Source organism: Struthio camelus, chromosome 8, assembly GCF_040807025.1.
Source record: "Struthio camelus isolate bStrCam1 chromosome 8, bStrCam1.hap1, whole genome shotgun sequence".
Lineage (NCBI taxonomy): Eukaryota > Metazoa > Chordata > Aves > Struthioniformes > Struthionidae > Struthio > Struthio camelus.
In genome coordinates this window covers 34,887,292-34,915,265 of record NC_090949.1, presented here as the reverse complement: position 1 = coordinate 34,915,265, position 27,974 = coordinate 34,887,292, and the positions used below count along the sequence as shown (strand labels likewise).

Sequence of the window (27,974 nt, the reverse complement as noted above, 5' to 3'; positions counted from 1 at the left end):
AAAAAGGCAAAAGCAAGCGAGACGGTCTGAGAACTCCTTCCCCGCTTTTCCCAAGGAAATAGCGTTAATATTAAACATACGTAGCCGGAGGGAGTTTTTTGAGGCTCGCAGAGCACCCTTATGCAATCAAAGGTGTCGCTACCCCCATTTCGGCGGAGCAAGTAGAGGCGGGGGAACGCCCCGTTTCCTCCCAACCTGCCGGCCGCGCTGTCCGGAGGCGATCCCGCGCTCGGCACGTCCCCGCAGAGCGCTCCTCGCCTGCCGCCCTCTCCCGCTCCCCCCTCAGCCCCTGCTTGCAGACCCCGCAGCGCGTCTGGGCAAGGCAAGCGGGAAACCCAGGCGCCACAAACGTCCCCGCAACCCCTCGCCAGCCTTTCGGGGGGCGCTGGCTCACAGCGGGCCCGCTGGGCTCCAGCCGAGCGATGGCCCCAACGCCCTCCTGAACCAGACCTCCGGCCGAGGTCGCTGAACCGCGCAGCCGGTAAAAGCGGGCGCCGCCGCGGAGCCCAAACGGGGAGGCGAAGGGGGAGCCGCCGGCTCCCCTGGGGATGGGGAAACCAGCCCCGCGGCCAAAGAAAACCCAAACACCACATTCAGCCGCTGCTTCGCGGCTGTGCAGCAGGGCCGAGGAGGTCGGTCGGCGCGGACGCCTCCTCCGGGCAGGCCGAGCTCGCCCAGGCTGAGGTGGGAGCAGCCACAGCCGACGTGCACGGGCAGAGCGGGGGGGAAATCTGCAGGAGAAGGGGGATCGGCGCGAGTTCAAGCTTTCCGGGGGGTGCCGGTGCCGCTGCTCTGGCTGCCCGCGGGCTGGGGCCGGCCGGCTTCGCTCCCGCCGCCGCTGAGACACAGCAGCTCGCTTTGTTTACACCGGAGTTCGCTCCTAGAGAGACCTCGCACGCGGGAAATAACTGCGGCGTCCTCCCAGTTCGCGTCCAGGTTGTGACCTGCGGCTGTCGAGCGGAAAAAGAAACAGGGTGGCTGCCTGCAAGTGGATTTCGAGCCAAGCATTTTGCCCGCAGATCACCCTCATCGCCGCGGGTGCTAGAGGACGGACGCGGCCCCGGAGGGTGCGTGCGCCCAGGGCAGCACCCCGCGGCCGGCCAGGCAGCGCCTACGCCAGGGTTGCTCCAGCCGCCGTCCGCCCTCCTCTAAAGAAAGAGGCGTCCTGCCCACAAAAATACACCGCTGCTGAGCTGGCCGCTCTGCGTTTTTTCCAACTTGCTGCGCTTTTCACAGGCGCTTTCACTTCCAAATACCAAAACTGCAGCTAGCGAGGAGCAAACTCCACGGCAGCCCCGGGGGGCCCGAGGACCCCGCTCAGGGGCAGCAGAGAGCGCGCTGCGCTTGCGACGCGCGGCCGGTGCCGCAGCCGGGCCTCCTGCCTCCCGCGGCGGCCAGGCGAGCCGCCCGGCCCGCTTTACGGTACAGCGGCGCGACGTCTACTTTTTAGCACAGCGACAACTACTTTTGAGCACCGAAAGCAAACGCGAATAGGTTCGCTGGCTATTTTTAATGAAGTCCTCACCACATCTAGAAAAGTCCTCGTCACGGCACAATGAAAGCATTGCAGTGGCTATCTCTCCCGAGAAGGAATTACGACAATAGCTGTGCTTTCGAAAAGCATCCCGATACAAAGAACCCATTCTTCTAATTTACTTGCAACTACTTTGCTTTAAAGAAGAAGAAAAAAAAAACCTGAATTAAATTTAAATTTTACCCTACGTCTTCAGCATCGTTCAGGAATTTTGTCACTTTCTCCCACATGGAGTTAAAGCTGCGCTGGGTAAAAAGATCAGACAAAAATTTTGGAGATTCTCCTTAGGAGGAAATCTGATTGACAATATATTTCTGCACTAAACTCTCCAGCAGGGGTTCATCTCGACAGTGAATACAGCAACTATCTAACTCGTCTTTTGATACTTTTTCAGAGGTTGAGCCCTCTTCTTCCAGGGCATCACAAGATATTTTGTAACACATGCACTGGCTTGAAAGGCGAAAAATATTCCGAGGGCAATTTAGGCGGACGCGATGTTTATTGCGGGGCGCACGCAGCTCATTGTCTGTACCTCAGGCAGAAGACCAAACCTACAGGCACAGGAAAACACCGCGTGAATGAAGCTGTGCCAACGCTCGACTTGGGGTCCTTCCCCCGCCTCGTCCCCTCCTCTCTCCCGCGGCCGCCCGCCCGCTCGGACCCCGCAGGCATCCCGTTTGCCGAGCGCTGCGATCTGGGACTGCCCCGCACCCGCCGGCCTGGAGGAAAACGAACGTTTCCCCATAAAACATTTCTCCCGAGTTGGCGAACGCGTTTTGCCCCCGGCGCTGACGGCGGCCTGCCCCGCGCCGCTGTGCAGGGCGACTCCTGGCGCCCAGCGGGCTGCCGGGGCGCCCTGACCCCGCCGGGCTGCCCGGGGCACGGTCCCGCTGCGCCCAGAGGGGAGGCAGCAGGCCACGCGCCCGGGGCTGACACGAGCCCCACGCGGGATGCCCTGGGATGTTGGTGATTTTTACGTCCTCCTCGGGAAAATCCGGAGCGCCGCTGCGGTTTTTACAGCGCCAACCCGGCCAAAAGGAGCAGGCGGCAGCGCGCCGCCCTCGGCGCCGTCCTCGGCTCACCTGGCCGCAGAGCCCTGCCTTGGAAACCCACCAATGCCATGATAACTGTGCGAGTCACGGCAGATATATCTCACCCCAAAACATGAACATGCTGAAACATCCAATCATGTTCTGGCACGCACGCAAAAAAAAGCCCATGGCAACAAAGACGACAGCTTGCCAATGGCAGCTGCTGCACGCACACACAAAATTAAACTATATTCTTCTGAAAAGGGATATTATTATGGCATTTGTTTCCCCTCAGCCATCACCCTCACCCATTCCCTCTCAAAATGAGGGGGAAATATCAACATATATCACACATCAGGAGAAGGGGATAGAGGAACGGATGGAGGGACATCGCCCTGCAGAGGAGACGGGATGGAGAGCAGAGCTTTTCACCGCAGACCCGACGGGTGGATCAGGCCTGAACGCGCGCAGCAGCCCTGCAACAGCGGTTCACCGATGGCAGCAAGGAACACGCGAGGCCTTCACGCCCCAAGGAGCCCCGGGTAGGCCTGCGGATGGCGAATCCCAGCCAGCTTGGTCAAGTTGACCCTCAGCTATAACACAAATCTGCAAGCACACTTACATACATTACACGATATCTGAGGATCTTGATCTTCGCTTCCTTTCCCCGGTGTGGCACTCGCTGGTGCCTCCTGAGCTGTTATGTAATGCACGAGTTATCTGCCTCCCTGCTCGTGAAGATAAATGTCATATCAGACCTCTGACATCATGTATTCTCCAAGTAATTATTTCTGATACCGTAAGAGTTACACAGGGTGCACAATAAAATTAAAAAGTAGAAAGCAAGGTTAATAAGATTATCATGTTGGTATAATAGGTAATGCATTTTGCAGTATATCCTTAAATCTGCCCTCTCAAAACATAATTAAATAACTGTGATTTATTTTTTAAAGGAATGCAGACATACAGCGTATCCTCCTACCCAGATATGCTAATCGCTTTCAGCCCCAAAATCACACCGCCGTTTGCAGCTTTCTAATCCTCATGTGTACATAACCCGCTGCAGGTCCAAGTTAGCAACAATAAAGTCAAGGAAACTTTCAGACTAGCACGTCATTAAATCCACCTTGATTTTATCTTACTAATCTAACGGCACTTATGCGTCCTGCAGCCCGTTGGGAAGAAGAAACGGCTCCCTGGGGCCCTTTGCGGGGGCCTGCTGGCCAATTCGCAGGCTTGCCGTGACAGCGGCCGAGCCAGCTGGACCGGCAGGGTGGACATCAGGGACCTGGAGAACGGCCTGAAGCCTCCTGAGGAGGAACCGTCCACCCTCCCGGCCTCTTCCCCGCGTCGCGGCTGGGCGCCAGGCTCGCTACGGGGGCGTGGGAGGAGGATATTCTCTCTTCCACCCTCCCGGCACGGCCGCCGGCCCCTTCCCCGCTGTCTGTCCAGGTCCCCAGGAGCTCACTGCCACCTCTGGGATCTGCTTTCCTGCGTGCGCAGGACACACCATCCCTGGAGGCTCCAACGCGCTCTCCTCAAACTCGAAGGTCTCTACACGCTTAGAACAACTCGACTGAAAGGCCAGGTCCCGGGTCCACCCTCCCTCGCACACCTGCCAGGGCAGCCAGTTTGCACGGGTGAAACCCAGGCTCGCAAAACCGAAGCCTAACGCCACCGCTCAGGTCTCCATTTTGCACTTGCATATTAGAGTCTGGTGCACAAAATGGAGGGCCCCGTGCATCGGATGGGCAACGGCTACGTATTCAGCTCACCCCAACCCACTAGCGTTAAAACGGCCACGTCCCACCTTCGCTGCAGAACCGCTTCTGCCGATGCCTCCGCACGCAGGACTGAGCCCGTCTACCCAAGCCCAGCCCCGGTGTGAGGAAGTGGAGTGACACCAGGTAGAGACACTTCCCAAACAGATAAATGCACTATTTTCTCTTCAAACTGCATCACCCTATTCTTTGCGAGGACGAGATACGACCCACCCAAAGACCTGGGCGCCACCGTTGCCACCAGGCATGAAACCCTCCATCGAGGAGGGACCTCACTGGGGCAAAACTGCCGTTGGCATCACCCCCACCTGTGGTCCCTTCACATCTCTGGAAATTAAGCTATCTATTTAAGCGTCTGCATGCGACTGTGCGTGCTCAGCCTCTCCCTCACCCCTCAGGCACCTCAGCTTTGAAAACCCTCATTTACATGAGCAGCAAATCTGGCCTAGAGGGCCTGAACCCAGGGCCAAATGCCAAGGCCTCCCACCGCGAACCCGCCGGGGCCGGGACCGTGGGCTGAGCCGCGCTGAGCCCTTTTTTCTAAGCTTTGGCTGCCGTAGTACAGGTGTTAATTAAAAAGAATCAAGGAAAAAAAAAAAAAAACGAACGGAGTCAAGGATATGGCATGAAAGGAAATCCCAAAGCGATAAAAATAAGCCGTTCAGTGCGCAGACATCTCTGTCTGCCGAGAATCCTCCCCGTCAGAGGAAACGTTCAGCGTCACTTGCCGTCGGCAGGCTGAGACAATTTGCCCTGAGTTTACAACCTGTAATTTACTCCGCGGCTAAGGTCCTCTCGCCTAGGGGCGGCGGGGACAGAGCCACACCTCGGCGTGGCCGTCGCCTCGCACCGGGCTGCTCCAAAGCCATCCCGCCGGGAACGCTTTCCAGGCCTCGACCCGGGGGAGCCCTGAACATCTGAACCGCGGGACGCGCCGCAAAGCGGAGCCGTTTGGAAAAAGGGCTGACGGCACAAAGAGCAACGGGCTAAGATTTATTTTCTGGTTGCGAGTGGCGGGGCCGGTATGTGAACTCCAAGTGTTGAGGGGAGGAGGAGCTGTAAAGCAGCTCAAGGCACGGAAAGCAAAGGATGCCCTTTCCTTTACATCCGAATGGAAAGAAACCAGTAAATACATAATCATAATAATAAGCAGTGGCTTTTACGAACAATTAGAATTCCTCTGTTTCTTTGAAGGGTTTGAAAAGCTGACATGATGTTTTGGGTTCTCCAGATTCAGCTTTGAGGCCTCAACCAAGAGAAACATCCAGCCCCGCTGTGTACAGCAGTGACCACAACAAAGATTGTGGTTTCTCCCACACTCGCCTTAAATAGATCTAAATTAATGCTATTCATCATTGGGTGGAAAAGAAGGGAAATATAAAAGTGCAGTCACTTGTAGACAAGCCAGCAGAGTTGGGTAACTTTCTTACCAACACACAAACCTCACTGCTCTATCTGCGCTGACCTCCGGCCAACGGCCTCTCCCCCTCCCGCACCTCAAGGCATGGGAATAGCACTCTCCTACCAGCCTCAACCATCACCTGGAAAGCATTCTAGACCCATTAAACACAGCTTTATCCAGTGTTTAGTTGTTGTTGTTGTTGTTGTTGTTGGAGAAGGGAGAAAGCTGAACCACATGACTGAACTGCTGCCAGGGCTTCGCGATAGAGCAGAGAGTCCCAAGCTCCACGCCAGCTCGGGGGAGCGCTATCGCCGATCCTCGCCGGCTCAGCTACAACAGCAGAGCAAGGCAGTTGTCCCAGCCGAAATCCCGCTTCCGCCAAGCACCGCTCTGCTCCGGCAAGGAGCAGCCAAACAGAGAGCAGCGGTAGATGGAGATATCTTTCTTCGCCACGCAGGGTGTGTGAATTTTGGTGTTACCGCATGCACACGCGCGATAGCGGGGTACATTAAATTAGGGGGGGTCGAGGAGCTGTAACTTCCGTCTCCCAAATCCAGGTCTAACTGTGACGTAAATGCAGGCTTCTAGCGCTGACTTTTTACGGGAACCTTTCACGAGCCTGAAGTGAAGCAAAATCTGACTTCTCCTGGTATTTCTTGAGGGCGGAAATACCACGAGATGACTTCATTTCACCGTTTTTTCTAACTCTTAAAAGTGTTACAATGGCAAAAGTTAATGAGGAAAAAAACCTATAAACACCCAAGCTTTAAAACCTTATCTGAATACTGAACTTTTCTAGTTCCCCTGGATGTATGTAAGGGGCCCTGTATACAGAAAGCATATAAAATACCTCCTGCAAAGCTGTCTGGATGCTTTTTGGGAAGAGTAAATACAACTTGCACGTTCTGTAGAAATGCATGGGGACGATCAACATCCCAGTTCACAACCAAAACTTTACAGACCATTTTTCACAAACGCTCTAAGAGCTACGTGTTTGAAAGCAGGCTTTCAAAAGCATGGTGTAAGGAGGAAATGTCACGGATGCTTTAAAAGTCTTCAGATGTGTGTAAAAATGACATCTACGTTACATATTATCTTCCCAGAACAAACACCATTTGAAACGTGCCCCTTTTTAACTACCATTATGGGCTGTCTAAAGAGCATTTTGGTTGAAACTTGGGAGGAAAGAAAAAAAAAAACCTACTGATCTTACACCTGCTCTTTAGCAGTGGGAAGTGGGTTCTCAATCTGTTAACATGACCATCTGGTCAATCTGCATATCACGGCTATCTGGATTACTGTACGATGGAATGACAATACCGCAGCCAAAACAAAAGTAAAACGCATCAAAAACTAACAGTGGCGCAGCTCTTTTGATTTAAATTAAATAATAAATGCGGAATCACAGCAAAGCAAGAAAGCCCTCTAAATAATTAAAAATGAGCCTTCGCCACAGCATAATTAAGTAAACAATATGGTATGCGCTCTGTATGGGTCGGCAATAGTTTCGACGGGCAAACAGGACACTTTTGCGGAGCAGCTACCAGGAGTTGGAGACGCTGCGACAGCTCTTTCCCTGATGTAGAGGGTTGCTCGAACACCTTTCGCATTACAGCTACACACGGAACTGACTGGAGCTATTAACAGGATTAATGCAGCAACAATCAATAACAATTGTACTAGAAGATTACGGTGCACAGTGTTAGGTACCTTTCTGACTTGGAGCTCAACGACACTTACACGGGTATTTTGACTGTCTGCAGCCCTTTTCCTCATGAACCAATCTCGGCATTATTTCAACTGATACCTCTCTGCGGTAGTCCCAGCATAAATTTTTTAAATCCGCCAATCGGAGCATAAAATGGGGCTACTTAAAGTTCAAGGTCATGCGTTTTCTACTATTCCCTCCTCAATTAGCCACAGAGCATATTTAAACGCTAAGTAAATTTCCACAGCCGCAGAAATAAGGCGGACTTCTTGCGTCGCCTTTGGCTTCTGTTCTAAATATTAATAGAATCCGAAAAATGAGCTCATTTAGATAAAATGCCATCCCCCGATTTTACTTAAATGTAGTATTTTTAAATGTCCTTCTGAAAGATTAAAAGATTTTGTGCCACAAATATCTCCCCGGCTTAATTCTCGCCCAAAGCACATAACGACGTCCAGCAAAAAAATCGGGCACCGTAGCATCGCTTTCCGGCCCGCGACCCAGCTTTGTCCACCAAAGTCGTCTCTAAAAACTGTGACCTCTCACAAAATTTAACTACTTCAATTGAGAATCTTTTCTACAATCTGATCACATTAGCAGGAGGAACTCCAAAGCAGTAAAAAACTCCAGAAAGTTCTCGGTTGAGTGCCTACTAATGAACAAAGGTTAACTTTATCTAAAAGGTCAAATGCCTGGTGGCTAAGGTTATGACCTTAACAACTTAAATTGTGACCTTGCCACGTGCCTAGTATATTGTAGATTCTGATACAGATCATCTGGTAAAGGACCGGTCATAAATTAGCTTTACTGTTAGACTCCCACAAAGAGAACGGTTTGCCACAATGGTTTCCAAGTTGTCATTTGATACGAGCGCAGAATAAGTGAAAACTAAAAAGCAAACCCAAGTTCAGGGTACGAAAATGCTGCCTGCTTTGAGTTAAGCAGATTATGAACTGCAAATTGAGAGCAATACTCTGAATTTCAATACATTTTTTGGTCAACCTCTAATTCACAAAACACCGATGTTCTTTCCCTTTCCTCTCCCCCTCCTTTTTTTTTTTTTTGTTGTAACAAAAATGACATGTAGTTTGTGCATTTGCATATTTTTGTTTTCTTTTTCTAGCCAGTTCTTAAAGGGAATAATTGATTTCAGTAGCTTTGTAAGAAGCACTATTTAAATCGGTGCACATGTGTTCTTTTACAGATGATAGTGCCGACCGAGGAAAAAGCGTGGATTCAAAGCAATAATTATCGCGCGTGTTTAGAGGGAGAGGAACCTCTCGCCATGGAAGGCATCTAGGATACGGCGTCTCGGCAGAGTCCTCCCCCCCGACCCCCGGAAAAAGAAGAAGAAGAGTGAAAAAAAAGAGAAGCGAGCACTACGGGTGAAAAGGTCACAATGGTTTTGGCACATATCTTCGAGCACGTTTCGGAGTCGGTGCCTCCTGCCAATACTGGCAACTTCTCAAAACTTTTAAGGAGGTAAAAACATTGTTTAGTGTTTACAAATCTTCTGCGCTACAGCAGATGCTTGCCCAATCGCCTATACGTAAGTCGAGCAGCCTACCTAATATTTATAATAAGGAAGTTGCCAGCGCAAATAAGCGGGTCCATCCGTTTCTGCGACCAAGTCCGGCGGACTTGAGACAAAGGGCCCTTAATATCCGCCTTTCGCATCGGTCCTGTTGCGCGCACGGCGCGAGCTGCCATTACTGCGGTTCTGCCGGAGCCAATGGCTGGCGACTTGGCCAATGTTCAGGTGTAACAAAGCCTGCTGGGATACCTCGGGGTGGGGAAAAAAAGAGAAAAAAAAAAACACAGAAAAAGGGGGGGAAAAAAAAAAAATAAAGGGTACGCGAGGCTTTCGCGCTGGGGACGGTGCTGCCGGGCCGCCCAGCCGTCGGCGGCTCTGAACCGTCCGCGGCAAACGAAGGCGCCGCGGCCGCCGGCGAGCGCGGGAGTACGCGGGAGCTGGCTCTCGAGGCTCTCGGGAGCGGTAACCGCGCTGCCGAACTTTCCCCCGACTGTTACGACAGGAGCGAAAGGCGCCTTCACTCCCGTTTTCCTCCCCTTTCTCTCCAGCCCGACGTTTCTGCCCGTCTGCACGCAGCCTCGAACGAGGGCCGTTGGTTTCTACTAACGAATTTTGCACTTTGCAGAAGCCCGCTCCTCATTTAGGAAACGCAAGACCGACTACTATTTATCGGCCCGGCACTGTATATAAATCTGAATAATAAAAATCTGCGTGCCGTTCAGCAGGACGGAGCGGTTCGCAGCCGCAGCTCTCAAAGCGCCTTTACCCGGAGCGAGCGAATAGCCCGGCCGCGTTTTACGGAGGAGGAAACTGAGGCAAAGAACAGGGAAGAGCGTGCCCGGGACGAGTGGGAGCCGACCCCGCGCCGCCCCAGCCCTCGCCCCGGCTCCCTCCGCTTAGCCGTAAATCGGTAATCCTCATTTCGCCATACCACGCAATAAATCGCAGAGTAAATAAATCACTTTCCGCAATATTTGCCGACATTCCCCTCGCCAGAAATGTGCAATATGATTTACCACATCACACCCAATTGCAAAGTAAATTTCACAGCTTATCTGTGTAAAATACCACGCTGATATCCAAAAGTCCTTTCTAAACACAGGCTGTATCAATAAAATTACAGCAGTGACACTACGTAGCACAATAAATACTCAATGGATTTAGTGCAGAAAACTTTCAGCGAGTCCGCGCTTTCCCTAGTGCCCTCCAAAACAACGTGCCGTCAGAGGCGCAGGCTCCCACTGCCCTAACTCGCTCAGATTTCTTCTCTCTCTACAGACACGCGGTTTCGACAAATGTGACTCCACTCTCTTCCCTTTGCTTCTCTTTCTTCCCCTTGCCCAACCCCTGAAGTTACAAGTGAGACCGAAATCCAGGCAGACGCTTGTGCACGTCCACACGAAAACTTGGGCCCAAGGCTTCACGCGCACGCGCGTTCTTTTTTCTGCAGTGTAATCACTCAGAAGAAATACAATGGCGCATTATTTTATCCCGTCAACCTATTACGTATCCTGCGCCTGCATTCGTATCCGCAGGCAGGGCGTGCTTTGCGCTGGAGTCAGAGGTCCCACGATTTTCAGTGGCATCACAACCGCACAGGGACACTTCAAGCCCCGCCAGCAGCACCACAGGACCAAACAAGGGATTTGGACTCCACATGTACGAACTGTGCTGCTTAGGGTCTTCGTTAAATGCTGTTCACTTTATTTTCTCAGTACGACTACGCAGATACTCCCGTTTGCAACTTTTTATACTTGACTGCTATGTTTAGCTGACTGAGGGACGTTTTCCCTTTCCTCTGGGCCTAATCCTGCAAGAGTTACACTCCCGTGGACACCAGTGAGGACTGGGCATACTTGGTATTCCTAACAGCAGGGCCTTGGGTACGTCTAGCCCCCTCACACTATTTGCTGCATGATATATACAAAATCTATTTAAAAAAATATATATATGTACACATATATAATATATCTATATATGTAAAAGAGGAAGCCTCGCTGTACTAAGGCTTTGGCACCTCCTGTGAGAATATTTAGGGTAACACCTAGGAAGGATGCACAAAACCCCAAATCGCCTTTGACACCGGGGGAGGGGTTGGGGGGAAAGGGGAAAAAATAAAAAAAAAAAAAACAGCTTTTAACCGCTGAGGGGCACGCGCGCCCTCCCGGCTTCGAACGCGGCCTCGGCCCGGGAGCGAGAGCACAGAGCACTGGAGACAAACAGAAAGGTGGAGAACGTTGGAGAAATCCACTTACCTGCTGCGTGCACAAAGTATGCCAAATATAAATCGAGTTCCTTAACAGAAACTCCTATATGGTGCGGCTGTACGCACAGCCCGGGGTTAGAGCACTGTGGGGACTTTACAAGGCGCTCGCCATCAGTACTTTCGAGCGGAATACCTTTAAATAAAATCACCATAACAAGGTCCAACCTCCAGACCTTATCTGCCTGGCGAAGGCAGTCAATTCTTCTCATCTTGCCCTTCTGGTCTGGATTGGAAAGAACGCAACACGGAGGCTTTTTTCCTGTGACTGTGAGAACAAAATCCTCCCGAAACTCAGGCCTGATATCTTTCCGCAGCTTGGCCAGAAGTCTGGATGCCCATTTTTGCTTTACCTCGGGTTTTTCACTTAGCAGTTCGTCCTTCACGGCTCTCTCTTCCTCTTTTGACATGCGTTTTTCATGTTTTTTGAAGTATTTTCTTTTTCGGGCTTGCAGGTTGAACCATGTGTACGCAAACGCTCGGACGTGAGGCAGAAGTGCTTCGATGAAGGGATGAAATTCATCCTGGAAAAGTTAACAGAGAACGGTGGATGTCAGGGAAACCACGGACAAAGGACGGCGCCCGCGAGCGCGGCTCCAGCGCCTGGCGCGACCCCGGGGCCCGGCGCCGTCTCCCCGCCGCGCGCGCGCCCCCGCGCCCGCCCTCGCCCCTTCCGCCCGCCTCAACCAACAACCGGCAGGGCCGAGGGCGGCTTGAAACGTGCCCCGGCGCGGAGATCCCGCGACCGTCGGGCCCTTTTGCAAAACTTACAATTTCTCTAAAAAAAAAAAAAAAACAACAACAAAAAACAACACAACCACCCAACTGGAGGACGAGTTAAAAGCGAAAAACCCAGAGCGAAGCGCGGCGGCTCGAGGCGCTCTGCAAGGCGCGCGTATCTCGCCCTGCTCTCTCCCTGACCCCGCTGCTTGTGGTGTAGCCAGCGTATGCCCGCCAATTTGGCAAATCCTAAACATGTGGATGCCAATCAATGTTTGTATGGGGAAGTCTAAAGTATAGTAAAACTTTCCCTAAGATATATTTGGAAATAGCAACGCACAGTATAGTCAAATGCCAATGTAACGGCATGTACAAAGGCAGTGGAAGGCGTTGGGCGCGCTGTTTCCTGGACGAGAAAGGCAGCCGGGAACAACGCGGCCCGTGCGCGCGTTTCTGCAGGACGCCCGGTGATAGCTAAGGGGAAAATTGCAGAAAACGCCAATCTCACAAGTTTAAAAAAAAAGAAAAAAAGAAAAAAAAAAGTTTGGCTTGCATTTAGCTAAATAAAAAAAATCGGATATTGGAAACTGTGATATTACAAGACAGGCTCTGAGATTTTTGGTAAAATAACAGGAGAGGTGAAAAACAGAAAAACGCGGCAACAGCAAATTTTAGCGCACCTTGCGCAAACACGCAGGAAATAATTTATTTTTTCTACTCTGTGTCACATCTGTGCATATTTAAGGCGCAATGCCACACTCAGAAAGTTGGGTTCGCCGTCCGAGGCCACTGCTTGCTTTGTCTCGCGACGTGTTTAAAGCTCACCCCTCTCACTGGAGACAAAAACCATCGCGAGTAAAATTACGCTGGCATTAAAAAAAACAAAACAAAACAAAAACCACGCCAGCAGGACGCCCCTCCTTTGGAAAAAATAAATGAATATAGTCAGAAAGGGCCAGGTAAATCAGGCGGGGAGCTCCTGCGAGCGTACTGCGGCACCCGAGGGCCAGGCGGGCTGTTTTGCTCCGCAGACGCGAGTGACGGCGGAGCCCGCGCCACGCGGGCCGGCAGCGCGGGCCTGCTGCCCCGCCGCCGCTCGCGCCAGCCTTCGGGATCGGGCCCTCCAGCAGGCAAAAATAAAAGTACTCGGCAGGCTGCTTGGCCCAGCCGGGGGAAATCGAGCCGCTGCAAGGCACCGCGGCGGATTTTTCAGGTTAACTAACTTTTCCTTTTGTTTTGCCCCTTGGAGGACGGTTCCCACCAAAATCATTTCAGCTCCTTACAAATGTTGCTGTTAAAACACACGGCTTCTGCCCTCGCCGTGGCTTCCTCCAAATTCTACTTTCTGTTCCAAAAATTAGGAAAAATTGAGAAATCAATAACCGAAGTATCGATCCGCAAAATCCTCTCATAATTCAAGACCTTACACTGACATCCCAAAAGGTTTCATTTCACTTATTCTGAGTGGCTCTTAAAACGTAAATACTTAAATTCGTAGCTAATATTATACCGTTTATTTTTATTTTAAACACAGATTGTTAGAAACTACCAAAAATGACATATTACATGTCATTATAGCACAGCAGAGTGGCAGTAATCAAAAGTATGAATGATTATTAAAATATAAACACATAAAATAAATCACTCCAATGATTGACACATTCCTTTTTTTTTTCCCCCTCCTCTACTGGAAAAGATCACAGTTTCAAATTTCAGTAAAGTTAAAAAAAAAAAAAAAAAGATTGCTGCGAGTTTTCGGTCGGTAGATTCAAAAAGTGAGAGAAGGCACAAGCCCAGCACATGCAGCTGCTCTCAAACACGGAGAACAGCTTTCGCGGGGGGGGGGGGATAAAAAAAATAAAACCTACAGGTCCCTACAAGCTATTGAAAATTACAAACACACACTTTTGATCCCTCGTGTCCTTCCCCTTCCCTGCTCCGAAAGAGCCGAGGAGGAAAAAAGGCCTTTTGTCAAGGCGAAGTTTGCCTGCCGAGGTACGCGCAGGCACGCGGCCCAGCCCCACGCCGAAGCGGGGAGGCTGCAGCGCCCAGCTCCCGGCGCGGCTCGCGGGAGCCCAGCCTGCTGCGACGGCTCGCTGTGTGCTCCTCGCCCGCGCCTGACTTCTTGGGACCTGCACCGGGCGCTCTCCAAAACAGAGTTGCTTTAACTTGGACTAAAGCTGATTTGTACAATGCGAACCTGAAAGAGGAGGTAAAAAACAACATTCCCCCCCCCCAAAAAAAAAACTTTAAAAGGCCTCGGAAGAAAAAAAAGTGGGGGGGCTCTTTGGTCTGAAGTCGGGCTGCAATTTTAAGCGGTTCCATGTCTGAAGTCAAGTAAAAGCGCTAGGACTCGCTCAGAGAGGTGTGCGTGTCTATAATATACTCCAGCGCGTCCTTTCAAAATGGTGTACTGCGAGAAAAGGTTAACGACTCATAAACAGACTAACTTTCAGGCTGTCTTCGTATTCCCCCGTAAAACGGCACGACTTAAATCTCTGTGTCAAGATATTAGCAAAGGCGAAGTGGCAATAAAAGCACCCTGTACTGATCAAACAAATTGGGCTGGAAAGCGGTGGGGGGGGGGAGAGCAGTTCCTGTACAATACATTTATTTCAGTGTTATTATTAAAAAAAAAAAGAAGTTTTGGAAATGCGTCAGTGCAAGTGTGCTAACAGATGTGCAGGCTGGTTTGCAGCCTCGCAGCAAAACACAAAGATTTTAAGTAAGTTGTGGAAAAGATGATGATCTCTGCCTTTCCTCAAGTTAAGCTTAAAGGAAAGTTTCAAAAGTATTCGATAAAGACGTTTACTTTCACTCCTTAGCATTTGATGGGTAACCTAAAAATAAAAGGCACCAAAAAACTGCTCAAGTGAGAGTAAAAAGTAAGTTTTTACTGTAAGACTCTTCAAAGTTTGAGGATATGGCTCTTCGAAGGACAGCCTGTTTCTAACCGGCACCTAAAATTTGGGCCGCGAGATTAGATATATTCATAGTTAAATTCTCACAGGCTCTTCCCAAATTGGCAAAAAACGATGATAAAAGAGCCCTAAAACCCAGCTCGCAGACTCAAGAAATAATGTAGCACTTTAAAGGAGTCTTTTGAAACAATGTATTTGTGCTGATCTTTTTGAAATTAAGCCAGCTACGGCGACCCTTGTTAATATTTTTGCAATCCATTTGCTTGTAAATCTATTAGGAGATGTGCATATGTTCCCAAACTATTTCCTAGATCTTCAGCAGATATGTAAATGGAACGATGTTTATATTTTCCTGACAGATGATACAGAATGGTCATGCCATTTTAGTTACAGTGCTTGGATAAATATGCTCATGACTGCGATTTCTGTTTGTTTTGCTTTTCTAAACCACTTTCCAAAGCTTCCCCTTCAGACTGGAACCAAAACTTAACCAGAAAACAAAGCAAAAATTAAAAAAAAATAACAACAACAACAACAGCAACAAAAAACACCCTTTGTCCCAAAACTTGTGTCAGTGAAAGCGGCTGTCAATTCTGAAGTGAAAAAATATGAAGTTGCTCGGCCGGGCCAGCGCCTCGGCCCCCCCGGCGCTCGGCGGGCGCCGCTCCCCGGCTGCTCCCGCCGGCCGGAGGCCCCTGCTCCGGGCGCTCCTTTCCCAAACGCGCAACAAGAAAGCCACCTTTTCACGCCCACCACGGTTACGCGCTTTTTAAGCAAAAAAATAAAAAAATAAAAAAATAAAGGGGGGGGGGCGGGGGAGCGGGTGCCGGCCCGCGCAGCCGGCTCCCAGGCTCCGGCCCGGCCGGCCGGCGCTGCGCGGCTGCGGAGCGGCGAGGACGGTGCGGCTGGCGCAGCGCCGGGGCCGGCCCGAAACAGGTTATTTTTCCGAGGCCCCAACTTGGCGGGGAGGTCTCCGCGCTGCGCTGCGCTGCGCTGCGCGCCGGGCCCCCGGCGGCGGCGGACTTTGCGCGGCGCCCCGCGCCACCCCCCCTGCCCCGGCCGCGGTTGGTGGGGGGGGACGACAACAACAACAACAACCAAAAAAAACCAAAAACAACCCAAAAAATCAAACGGAGTGGCTGCGCCCGGCAGAGCGCGGCGCGGGAGGAAGCGGGCTGGGGTTTGCGCCCGCCGCAAAGTGTTTCCTACCGAAACCAGCGGATCCTGCTCGCTGGCGGCGGGCGCGCGGTCCGCAGCCCCGCGCAGCGCGGGGCAGGGCAGGGCAGGGCAGGGCGCTGCGCGGGGGCGCAGCCGCGCCGCCCCGTCCCGCGCGCCGCGCAGGGGACGGGAGGGGAGGCGGGGGGGGGGGCTGGGGAGGGGGGCAAGCAGCGGAAAAGTTGCGCTTCGTCCCGCGCGGGAGGCAGCAAGTTTGGCGAGGGTCGGCGCCGCCTACCGCGCCCGCGGAGCGGGGGGCCGCGGGCGCTGCCGGCCGCCGCGGCAGGCTCGGGCGCGAGCTGCGGCGCGGCGGGGCCGGGCAGGGCGCAGCCTGCGCGGGCGGGCGCGCTGCGGGCGCTTTCTATAGGTGCGGCTATAGATCGCGGCGGGCTGCGGCGCGCACCGCTGCGGCGCGGTGCATAGGTGCAGCGCCCCGAGGGCTGCACGGCAACCCGGAGCAATGCGCACCGCATCCCCCGGCCTCCCTAACGCGCTCCTGAACAAAAGTGCGGAGTTTTGGGGAAGGGGCGGGTGGGGGGTGTGTGTGTGTGTGTGTATGTGTATGTGCAATGCAGACCGTGCCGCGACCCGCGTCTCCAAAGAGAAAATGCAGCAGTTTTCCCTGCTACACCAAGTAGAAAAGCTAAGTACAGCTGTCTTTTTCATGCATTAATCGCCTCGGCAGCACAAACGGCGAGTATCGATTGCAGATGACCAAGCATGTCATGGGCTGCAACGCTGCGAAACACGTGCGGGTCGTCCCGCAAAAAAGCATCGCCTCGGAGCCGAGACCCCCCCCCACTATTAATTAAACCATTAATAAGTAGGCGCCATTAGCCATGTGCCGGGTACACAAATGGCCGTGCAAGAAGAGGAATGCGAGCTAATAGGAAACAAAGTTACTTTCTGAAAGCTGCATTCCCCCCCCCCCCCGCTGCCCCCCGGGCGCGCACACACACACATACACACGCACACGCACACACGCACATGCACACACGCACAAACACACACACGCACACGCACCCGGGCAGCGCCCGGCACAACCGCCCCAAAGGCACCCGCACAGCTGCTTACCTGGGTGAGACAGAGAGGAGAATACATGACTGCTGTGGGGGTTTTTGTGGTTTGGAGGTGTGTGTGTGTGTGTGTGTGTGTGTGTGCGAGAGAGAGAGAGGGAGAGAGAGGGGGAGAGAGGGAGAGGGAGAGAGAGAGGGAGGGAAAAAAAAGAGAGAGAGAGAGAGAGAGAGGAGAGAGGGGGGAGAACCGAGCCTGCTTCTTGCTTTCACATTTCCAACTCTGCTAAACTGCAGCCGGCGCTGAGCAGCTCCATGGGCTGAACTTTAACCCCGCCTCGACTTGCCCCGCACTACGCGCTAGGCATGCCTGCCGCGCGCGGGCGTTAAAGGCATAGCGCACGCTCCGCTCCGCGCCGCTCCGCGCCGCGCCGCGCCGCCTGCCCGCCCGCGGGGGCGGGGAGGGGCGGGCAGGGGGCTGCCGCGCCGCCGCCTCCCTCCCTCCCTCCCTCCCTCCCTCCCTCCGCCCCGGCCGCGGCCGGCCGCGCAGCGCCGCCGCGCACGCAAACTTTCCCCCCCCCTTTTCCTTCCCCCCCCCTTGTCTTTTTTCCCCTCCTTTTTTCTTTTTCCCCCCCTTTTTTCCCTCCTTTTTTCTTTTTTCCCCTTTTTTCTTTTCCCTCCTTTTTTCTTTTTTCCCCTCCTTTTTTCTTTTCCCCTCCTTTTTTTCTTTTCCCTCCTTTTTTCTTTTTCCTCCCCCCTTTTTTTTCTTTTTCTTTTTTTCCTCTCTCCCCCCGGCCCGGGCCCGTGTCGTGCCCGCCGGCCCCGCACATGCCGCCGGGGGCCGGGGGCCGGGGCCGGGGGCGCCGGCGTGGGAGCGAGCCGAGCGGCTCCGGCCGGAGAGCGGCGGGCAGAGGCGCCGTTCGCAACTTTCCCGTCCGTCCGCTCTGATACTTGGCAGATGACGGTCGTTTCAAATAAAGCGCTTTCTGGTCAGCGGTGCTTATTTCACTTAAAACACACACACACACACACACAGAGGCGAATAAATTCATCTGCCCTTCGCATTTCTCCTTTTCCCCAACTATTAAAATTACTACTTAAAAAAAAAAAGAAAAAGAAAATGAAGCACTTAAAAATAGAAGCGAGCCTCCTGCCACTTATTTAGGTTACAACGTATTGTTTTGGCACCGGGAAGGTTTGGTTTTCGGGTTTGGACGCTTTCCAGGCAGCTTAGCTTCCCCTCTTGTACGGGAGCCCCGCGCCTGCTCCGCGGCCGCCGGGCCCCGGCCGCCCCGACGGGAAGGGCGGGCGGGGAGCCGGGGCCGGAGAAAGTAACAACGGTTCCGACTCTCGCTCCGACTCCAGACATTTTAGGCGCTGCCCCGACGTGCGCCGGCCGCGGCGGGCGGCTGTGCGCGCAGCGCGCAGGGCCGCGGCCGCCCCGCGACGCCCGGCCCGGCCCGGCGGGTGCCGCTGCGCCGCGGACGGTGCCCCGGCCCGGTCCCGGCCCCCCGCGGCACTGCGCGGCCGCGCTGCCCTCGACAGCACTTCGCGCCTGGCGGCCCAAAGTTGGCGGGGGGGGGGGGGGGAGGAAAGGGGAAAACGGCCTTAAAACGCCCCCCCGCCGCCGCCGCGCCGTTACGGCCCGGGGTGGCGGCGGCCCGGCGGTCCGCTCCGCGCTGCGCTGCGCGGCCGCGCGCTTTCCGCGGCCGGCGGCCTCATCCCGAGTCACTTTTGGCGCCTTGGCAGGAGGCCGGGACGCGGGACGGCGCTTTGCGCCCTCTAGGCAGCGGCTGCGGCCAAGTTCACGGCCGAGCCCCTCCGCGGCCGCGGGCCGCCGCCGCGCGGGCTGCGCGCGGGCGGGGCGCGGGGGCGGGACGGGGCGGGACGGGACACGGGGTCGGGACAACCGAAGGGGGGGGGGACACGGGGTCGGGACAAGCGCCGGCCCCGCTGCGCGGCGCGGAGCGGGACGCGCACCCCCGCGCCGGGCTGGGGGTGCCCTGCCGGGGATGGCCGAGCTTACAGTAAAAAATAAAAGAAAAAGCAAGCAAGCAAGGAAGGAAAAGGCTTGTGCCACGATCCCCCGCTATCCATATTCCCCCTGGCTCCCCGCCCGGCGTCGCATTTACAGCGTTTTATTTGCAGAAACTTTTCCCTGCCAGCGTTAGTGAAATCCTCTTAGACATATAAATTACGTCAAGAAGCGCTCGCTTGTACGGGCATCTGAAACAGCCGTTTCTTTCGGAGGTGCTGAACGGGGGGGGGGGGGTGCGAGGCCGCCCGCCCCGCTGCGCGCCCGCGGAAGGGGCAGCGGCGGGCGCCGCCTTCGCCCCGCGCCCGAGCGAGGCTCGTTGTGCAGCGGCAACCGAAGGAGCCACAACTCGACGTTTTGAACTCGAGTCACCGCAGCGCAGCGCTCCGCTAAGCGGCCGCACTTTCCTTTTTTTGGTTTTTTTTTTTTTTTTAGTTTTCCCCCTTTTGTTACTGTCGTCGGGTTGGGTTTTCTTTTTTTTTTTTTTTTTTGGGTGCTAAATCCGGAAGTTTTCTGCAGCGCCTCCAACCACCCCGTTCCCTGCCGGGCGCCGCGAAGTTTTGCCGAGAAAAGAGAAAAAAAAAAAAAAAGAGAGAGAGAGAGCGCGAGGGGAAAGGGGGGGGGGAAAAGGCGCCCTCTGTCCCCCCCCTCCCGCGCGAGTTCGAACGTTGCAACACCCAGCGCGGCCCCTCATTGGCCGGCGCCCTGCGACGTCACAAAGCCTTGCTACAGCCATTAGCGCGCGCCATTGTCACTTGCGGCCGCGGCCAGACACTTCCTTTTGTGCCGGGCGCCGGCGCGGCCGGGCGGCGCTCGCCCAGCCCGGCACGTACGGGCTGTGCTCCCGCTCCCGCTCTCGCTCTCTCTCTTTTTTTTTTTTCTTTTTGGAACCGAGCAAGCACTAGGAAGCAAAAAAAAAAAAAAAAATCTGTCAAGCTCAGCGGTTTTCTCAAATCCCTGAAAAAAAAAAAAAAAAAAGGAAACTCCAGCGCACATGCACACCAAAACCCACCCACACTGCTGCTATCTCCTCCGCGCACAAACACACGCATTCCGCCAGACGCTATTTTCGCAGCACACGAGCTTCCAGTGAAGGCGATCTGCAACACAATAGCTGTTAAAAGTAGCACGTTAGACAGCAATATCTTTTGTTTATAAAAGCATGGAAATAGATTAAAAAAAAAGTTTAAGATGTGCCACGTACCATTGCAAGGTATAAAGTGTACGTGAGAAACTTTACAAGGCTGAGACGACTGGCTTCATTTGTTGACACTTTTTTTTTTGCAATTTTTTTATAGCTAAAATAAACTTGCAACCGTTGGAAACCCGGAAGAGAATAAAAGCTGTAGCCAATTGCAGACTGCTGGTTAGGATTTTTTTTTTTTGTTAACTCCCAAATCAGAAGGATTTGCAATGCAATCTCTCTCCTCTCATTTGAAAGCGGTCCAAGCCGGGCTGGCCGAGTGCTCACATTCCCTCTCCCTGGCTTTGCCTTGTGTGCTTTGGATTGTGTTAGACTTTGCAGAAGTTGCAATCGATTCGGCAGGCTCCCTCCTCCTCTTCCTCCTCCTCCTCCTCCTCCCCTTCCCCGCGCCCCCTCCCCCTCCGCCCGCTCGGCCCCCCTCGCCGCTTTCCGCAAGCGCCGCGATTTGCATGGGAGCCGCGCAGCGGCGGCGCTGCCGGCCCCCCCCGCCGGCCCGGAGCCCCCGGCCCCCCCGGCCCCCCCGACCCCGCCGCCGCGGGGGGTCCTCCCGGTCCGCCGGGGCGCGCACCCCGCTCCGGCAGCGGCACCGCGCGGGCCGACGCCCCTCCTGCGCGGGCAAACCCATCCGGCACCAGCAACCCTCCCCCCCCCCCCCCGGTCTTGCACGGGCAGACCTCTCTGGCAGGAGCGGCCCCCCTCCCTTGCACGGGCAAACCCCTCCCTAGCACGGGCAAACCCCCTCCCTTGCATGGGCAACCCCCCCTCCCTTGCACGAGCAAACCCCCTCCCTTGCACGAGCAACCCCCCCTCCCTTGCACGGGCAAACCCCTCCCTAGCACGGGCAAACCCCCTCCCTTGCATGGGCAACCCCCCCGCCCTTGCACGAGCAAACCCCCTCCCTTGCACGGGCACCCCCCCCCCTTTTGCACGAGCAGACCACATCTCTCTCCCTTGCCCTAGCAACCCCTCTGTGTCGCCCAGGCAGCCCCCCTGTTTGCCCGCACCCCAGCCTTGCACCAGCCCCCCCCTGCATGGACACCCCTGCTCTGTCCCAGCTGCCCCGGGGGGGGGGGGGGGGACCGGCACAGCCACCTCTACGGGGCGGCTGGGGGCACAGGCAGGCCTGGGCACCCCCAAACGGCGCCCGGACCCCTCGGCGGGGGCGCGGGGCGATCTGCCCAGCGGCACGGTGGTGGCGGTGGCAGTGCAGGCACCAAAGAGGAGCTGCAAAGTCTAGAACTTGCACAGCACCCCTGAAATAGTCCTGATTTCATCCCTGAAAGGATTTCCTGGCTTTGTGTGTCTTAACTAGCCTTGGCCATTTTTGTAGAATAACCCTATTATTCACAGCTCCTAGGGTACAATCTGCTAAAGTCACTTAATAAAAAAAAATCTTCAAAGGGCGTGAGAAATGAAAGCAAACAAACAATTGTCTGTAGCTCTCAGCTCCCCTTGATCGTGGATACCCGCTTCATTAACAGCAGAAGCATTATATTCTTAAAACTGGAAGCCCCGAGATGCGTGATAATACTGCACAACTCATTTGTAAAAAAAAAAAAAAAAAAATCAAGTGGATCTGAAGGTTAATTACGACTTTTTTACAACAAAGTGAGCCTTTAAGTTATGCAACTTAACTCATACCTTAATGAATTGCATGGTTAGCCCTCCACATTTCGTACTTTTAATCGAAGGTATTTAAAGACACAGAAGGCTGTAGTCTTAGCTAACCGTACTGAATAGAGAGAGCAAAAAAAGGGAAAACTTCCTATACTGATTTTCAGTTTCAAGCCTGGGAGCCTCAGAACCGTGCTGGTGACAGCGCAGATCCTTATGCAGCAAATTTTAACCTACTGACAACAGCCTTGCCTTTCTCGGTTACCTTTTGGTGACCCCTTAGAAGGAGTCCGCAGATTCCCAGTGGTCTGCAGACCACAGGTTGAAAACCACTGGTTTTGCATAAACTTCTGTTCTTCGGTGCAGGCTCAGGTTGCGGTGGTTCCTCTTAGCAAATTGTCGAGGGATGATGTGTGCTGCATAAATTAAAACATCATGTCCCTTTGCCATTTGAAAGCATTATTAAAAGAAGCATAATAAGGATTTCCACCATGTTATCAAGCGTACAAAGGAAACTCCGAATGGGAGGGATGGCTGTCATCGGGGTAGAACGAGCTGGATTTTGGAGAGGCTCAGGGAAGCTGTTTTGAATAGCCCGTCAGTTGGACAAGGATCAGCGCTGACAATAGCTGGTCTATATGTGGTATGGCCCGTTAACATACGGCAGGAACAATTGAAGGCCTGATCCTGACTCAGCCTGACCACTTTTGCCAGGGTCCTGTGCTGGCTAACCTCGGTTTTTTGGAGGCATTGAGCAACGCTCCTGGTGTCACGCAGGAGCTCCCCGGGGTGAGAAAGGGGGTGCCCAGGTGGGGTAGGGCGTTACGTTAGACCTGCACGTGGTCAGAAGCCCCCCCACATCCCTGGGTAACTTCCAGGTCCCCCTTAGGTCAAGACCTTAAGTGACATACGCAGCACAGTCCTATGACCCAGGTCTCCAGAAGTATTTAGAGGCTTAAATCCTGTTGCAATCAATGGAAATCAATGCCTAAATATTTCCGCGTTGTCCCATGACCAGTTATGGAATTAGGTACAAATTCCAGAAGAAATATTGCCGTGGAGCTGCTAGGTTATTGCCTTACTGGTGTTATCCGCCTCCCGGTGCTCCACCGTCTATTGTGAAATTTATATCAGCCAAAGATACTGAAAATGAGAGTGGTCTGTAAGACTCTCTCTGGGGAAGAGATTGATTTATTATTCTATGTGTACGCAGAGAACTGAGCATAATAGGGTTTTTCTCCTCAGTCTGAGGCTCCAAACTACGGTGCAATATAAATAAACAGCACTGTCGTGCAAGTGACGTGTCACCCTGAAACGCGGGGAAGGCCTGCAGGAGCTTACCTCTGGAAGCGCCATAATCTCAGGTTTTAGGTTAAATAAACGGACTAATAAATTGGATGGAAAGTCTCACTTTATACCACTAGATACCTGGGAGTGCTAACTTTTTGCATGTGGAGTTTTCTGCCCATCACCATAATTAGCGGCGGGAGAGCGGGGGAGCATCGCCGGGCTCTCCTCTGGTGGAGAACCGCTGCCGGTAGATGAGGAGGGATGAGCTGAGAGTGGATGAGGATGCACGGAGGCCACGGCCAGCACTCGGGTCTGGAAAGGTGCCTCACCCCCGGGTCTGGGCCCGGGGTGGATTTCCGAAGCCGGATAAACCAGCAACAGAGGATGGGAATGAAAGCAGTCTTGCTAAGGGCAGGCTGGATCAAGGCACAGTCCTGTCTGTGAAGTTTTCTGCTCTAATAGTGCGTTAATTGAGGCTTTACTACCTAACGGTGCCGTGCACGGGGCGCCGCCTGCCAAAGCCGTCTGTGGTTCCCGCGTCTCCCTGGGGCGCCCGTGGACTCCTCATGTATTTCCACGGGAGCCTGTGCCTGTGTTTATGGCAGGACACGCTAGGAGGAAATAACTTACAAGCAAAAGCGTTTAAGACTAAAGAAAGGAAGAAAACAGAGTTCAGAGAGGGAGAAGGGATAATCACTGCTTTTCTCCCTTCTGTTTTACCGTAGAACTTATAATGGGTAACATAATAAATACTATTTTAGCATAAATAGCACTTCGCGAGCAGAATTTAGTTTAAAAAAACGAAATACCATAAAGAGAAAACACTCTGTGAAAGTGATTTTAATGTAACAAGCTGACTGCGATTTGCTGGTACCCCCGAGCGGTGCCCGGCAGGCCGGCGCGCAGCAGAGCCCCGTGCGCGGCGCCGTACGAGCGCGTAGCCAAAAGCGCCTGCCCCCACACCGATGCCGCCGTCCAGCTGGGTAAACCCTCCGCTTGTAACCGGGAAAGAACACGGATCCATACAGTCGCACTCCGAAATATTTCATTTGTGCACAGGCACAAGGTGTTCCCTCCGTTGGAAGCTGAGGGACGCCCTTCCCGACGGCACAAAATCATTCTCCAGTGATGCGGGGTGACTGCGGTCTACGGTACGGGTGTTTCTGTCCTTCTAAACCCAGGAGTTTATCAGACAATTTGGCGTCAACGCTCTGGACCTGGCCCTGCACTCCTCAGTCAAAGTTTTGCTGGAGTAAAGCTTATGCAAGCGCCGATCCATCCCGGTGCGGCAAACACAGTAACGCACGCACACCCGCACCCGCACGCAATTTATGGCAGTATGTACACAGGGCCATGTTTCTGCGAGGGCTTTCACAAAGTGAAAGTGCCTCTTTTGTTGCTGTTTTTCCACATGGCAACATTTTATATTCAGGGTTCACTCATTATAATATAAAAGCTGAAATTCAATACCTGGCGTGAAAATAAGGCTGGAGAGTTGTTAATTGGGCTTTAGAAGATTCAGCAACACTTACAAATTGAGGTTTGTTATGAAAAAAAGTTGCAGCGAAGAGGAAACAGGAATATAGTGCAAAAATGCCTAACAACGTCACCTACAATGCTCATGCCCAGCAATGTTATTTAAGCCCTAATTAGCATGCATTCTGCACTGCCTTTTGCTAAACGCTTTTTTCCTGTGGACTATAACTTTTAAAATGAAGAAACATACATTTGCCAAATGAAAAAAAAACAACCCAGCAATTTGTTTAAGCACTGCATCATTTTGCACATTTCTCTGCCCTGCTAAAGTTCTGGGGAGAAAAAAAAAATCCGAGTGGCCTTTTCAGACAAAAACTCTAATAACTTTGTACCCAGCTTAGAGACTGGGAAGGAAAGCGTGTTAACAGGTGCAGGTTTATTACTGTTTGTCTGGCATTGTGCGTGTTGCGTATAATTCATCTGCAAATATCTTCAGTAACTGTTTTTCAAAATAGTTTAATCTGCAGAAATGATGCAAGTGTGCTGACTCAGAGTCAATACGAGTTCAGAGGGCTTTCCATAGCAATACGAGGCAATAAAGCTTTTTGTCACAAGTTTCCCTAACAATATCTTTATCTTTTCTGTTATACAATTATTCTTTCCGCCTTAAATTAAGAGCTCTTTAAAATGTGTAAGATCTTACCTATGTTCTTCACAGCAAGGAAGGAGGGGAACCGTCTAATGCTGATTTGTATAAAGCCTACTTTTATTAAGTAAACTTTAAACTAAATGGAATTTTAGGGATTAAAAATTAACACTCTCCATCCTGATTAGTAGCTTTTCCCGTCTCTGTATTTTATAGCTTTATAGACGACTTCATAACATGCAAGGAACGAGTCAGATGAGTTGGGTGTATCTTACGTGTAAAAGTTGGCTGTAAAAACTACACCCTGCACAGGAGCCAATGCTGCTGTCAGTAAACGGGCTAACCAGCAGTCATTATAAAAATCGTACACTTAAGTGCAAATACTACGCTTTGCTCGCTCTGCCTTTCCACATGCCTAAAGCTAACCAGCTTTACTAACAGCTAAACAACAGCTAAATAAGTGGGTTGGTTTCAGCACCTGAAATTTTTCGAAGTCTTTATTACTGTAATTCACTGACCTGCCGCATTGTGAGCCCTGGCAATAGAGATCCCTCGTGTGGGCAACCTGGGGGGGGTCCAGAGCCTCTCTGGAGATGGTGCTTTGCTTTTTTGCAGAAGAGAAGTTGTTTTCTCAAAAAAAAAAAAAAAAAAAGGAAAGAAAGAAAGAAGCGCAATCCGTGTGGGCTGGGCTGTCACAGTCTGTCTCCTCTTCTCCTAGCGCCCGCCGAGACGGCCCTGGGAAGGTGAGCCATCCGCCGCCGTTCATGCCCACGCTGGGTTAACTTCCCGCCGCGCTGGGCCGGTTCCCTCCGGCGCGGCACCCTCGCAAGGGCCGGCCACAACGCGCAGGTGGCCCTCGCGGAGGGACGCGCTCAGCTAGATTTTCATTTGTTTTTTATTTTGACTCCTGGAAAAACACATAAATCACTACACTGCCCCGTGTAAGTATGCCCGACCCACTCGTTCACTTCTTGCATTAAAAGGTTATTCCTGATCCCCTGGAACAGGTGTGTGGTTGCAAAGCCCCTGTAGGTTAGTCAGCCGGCACAGACACACAATATATTATTCCTCCTCCAGAAAATGCAAGCCAAGCCTACAGATCCCCCAGCCCAGCTTCCCCCCTCCTCCAGGAGGAAATAAGCATTTCCTTACAGATATCCTTTTTTTTTTTTTAAATGCTCTTCAGATTTAGATTGTCACTAAATATAGAAACTCTAGTAGCTATACAAAATGTGCATAGCACCACAGCTGCTCATTTGCAATTTGTTCTGCACTTAAAATCTCTTAATGCTACAAATAAACTTTGGGAAAGTTACATCACAATAAACAATGAGGTGTTGTTTAAAATTATATGTGCTACTGTATTATTAGGTCTCTACCGACACTACAATTATCTTTTGAAGCTGGCAATAACGTATTAGCTGGTTAGTCAGATTCAGAAATAGACTCGTGTATAAGCCCTCTGCCATTTTTATGAATGGAAAATATTTTAAAAGCTTTTTCCAGTTTCCTCTTCGTCCTCTATACATACGCAGCTATACGCTCGAGAATCTTTCCATAGGTCATTTTAATATTCATAGACATTAGCAATACACAACCGTACATGATTAACTGTCCCTCTCCTCCCCCCCCCCCCCCCCCCCCGGCCCCAAACAACACATATACTTATTGCATCAGTTAATCAAGCCTCACTGGTAAAGAAAGCAGGATCCGCAAGCACTGCCTTTTATTTGCACGTACAGCTGTTGGTCTTTGGAAAGATAATAAAACCCGCGGAGAATCCCTAGGACGGCGGTATCGGCCAGGGCACCGCTTCCGCTCCGCAGCCCGGCTCGCAGCGGGGCCGCCTGCGCGCGGCTTGCGCGCGGCTTGCGCCCCCTCCGCGGCGCGGGCGGAGGCGGGGAGCAGCCCGGCGAGCGGGCCGGCAGCAACACGCGTGGCAGCTCCGCTCCCCCCTCACCCCCCCGGCACGGCACGGCACGGCACGGCACGGCACGGCCGGGGGAGGGGGGAGCAGGCGAGGGGAGGGGGGAAAAAAAGCAAGAAGCCTTTAAAGTTTGCTGCTTGACTGTGGCCTGGCTTTTTGCCCTTTTTTTAAATGTTCTTTTCTTTTTGGCCAAAAAAAAAAAAAAACCTGCCGTTTCTGCCTGCTTAAATTTTCCTGAAGTCACTGGGAGCCATTTTCCTTTAAGATACAGGACAAGGAAAGAAAAAGGGGTGGGAAAAAGAAAAAAAAAAAAAAAAAGGGGAAGAGGCAAGACGGACGGGTGCGACGCGGAGCCGCTCCGCGCCCCGCCGCGCCGCCACCGCCGCTCCCGCTCCCGCTCCGCCCGGCGCGCCTGCACCCGCGCGGCTCCCCCCCCCTTCCCTTTTTTCCCCGTTTTTTTTTAATTTTGTTGGGTTTTTTTTGTTTGTTTTTGCCGCAGCCCCCGAGCGCGCCGGCGGGCGGGGAGGACCGTAGGAGGTGTCTGGGGCGAGCTCTGAGCCGCCCCCCCCCCCCCCTTAATAAAAATATATATCTGCCAAAAGAAAGGGGACCGGGGTGGGGGGGGGGGGAGAAATCCAGGTGGTTTAATGAAGAAAGGCG

General features: G+C 52.9%; 1 protein-coding gene across 16 annotated transcripts in view; it reads right to left on the bottom strand.

Annotated features, from left to right (window-relative positions):
• NFIA (nuclear factor I A) overlaps positions 1–27,974 on the bottom strand; it is a 365,719-nt gene that overhangs the window by 237,460 nt on the left and 100,285 nt on the right. For 9 of the 16 annotated variants that reach the window (XM_068953355.1, XM_068953359.1, XM_068953360.1 and 6 more), the window contains exons 1-2: positions 17,184–17,567; positions 11,246–11,777 (exon numbers count right to left, since the gene is read on the bottom strand). In XM_068953355.1, coding sequence (XP_068809456.1) covers positions 11,246–11,777; positions 17,184–17,210 — 559 coding nt within the window. In that variant the 5' untranslated portion in view covers positions 17,211–17,567. Of the gene's footprint in view, positions 1–11,245; positions 11,778–17,183; positions 17,568–27,974 lie in introns of those variants that run through there. The other 7 variants (XM_068953353.1, XM_068953352.1, XM_068953354.1 and 4 more) reach the window with 1 other exon arrangement.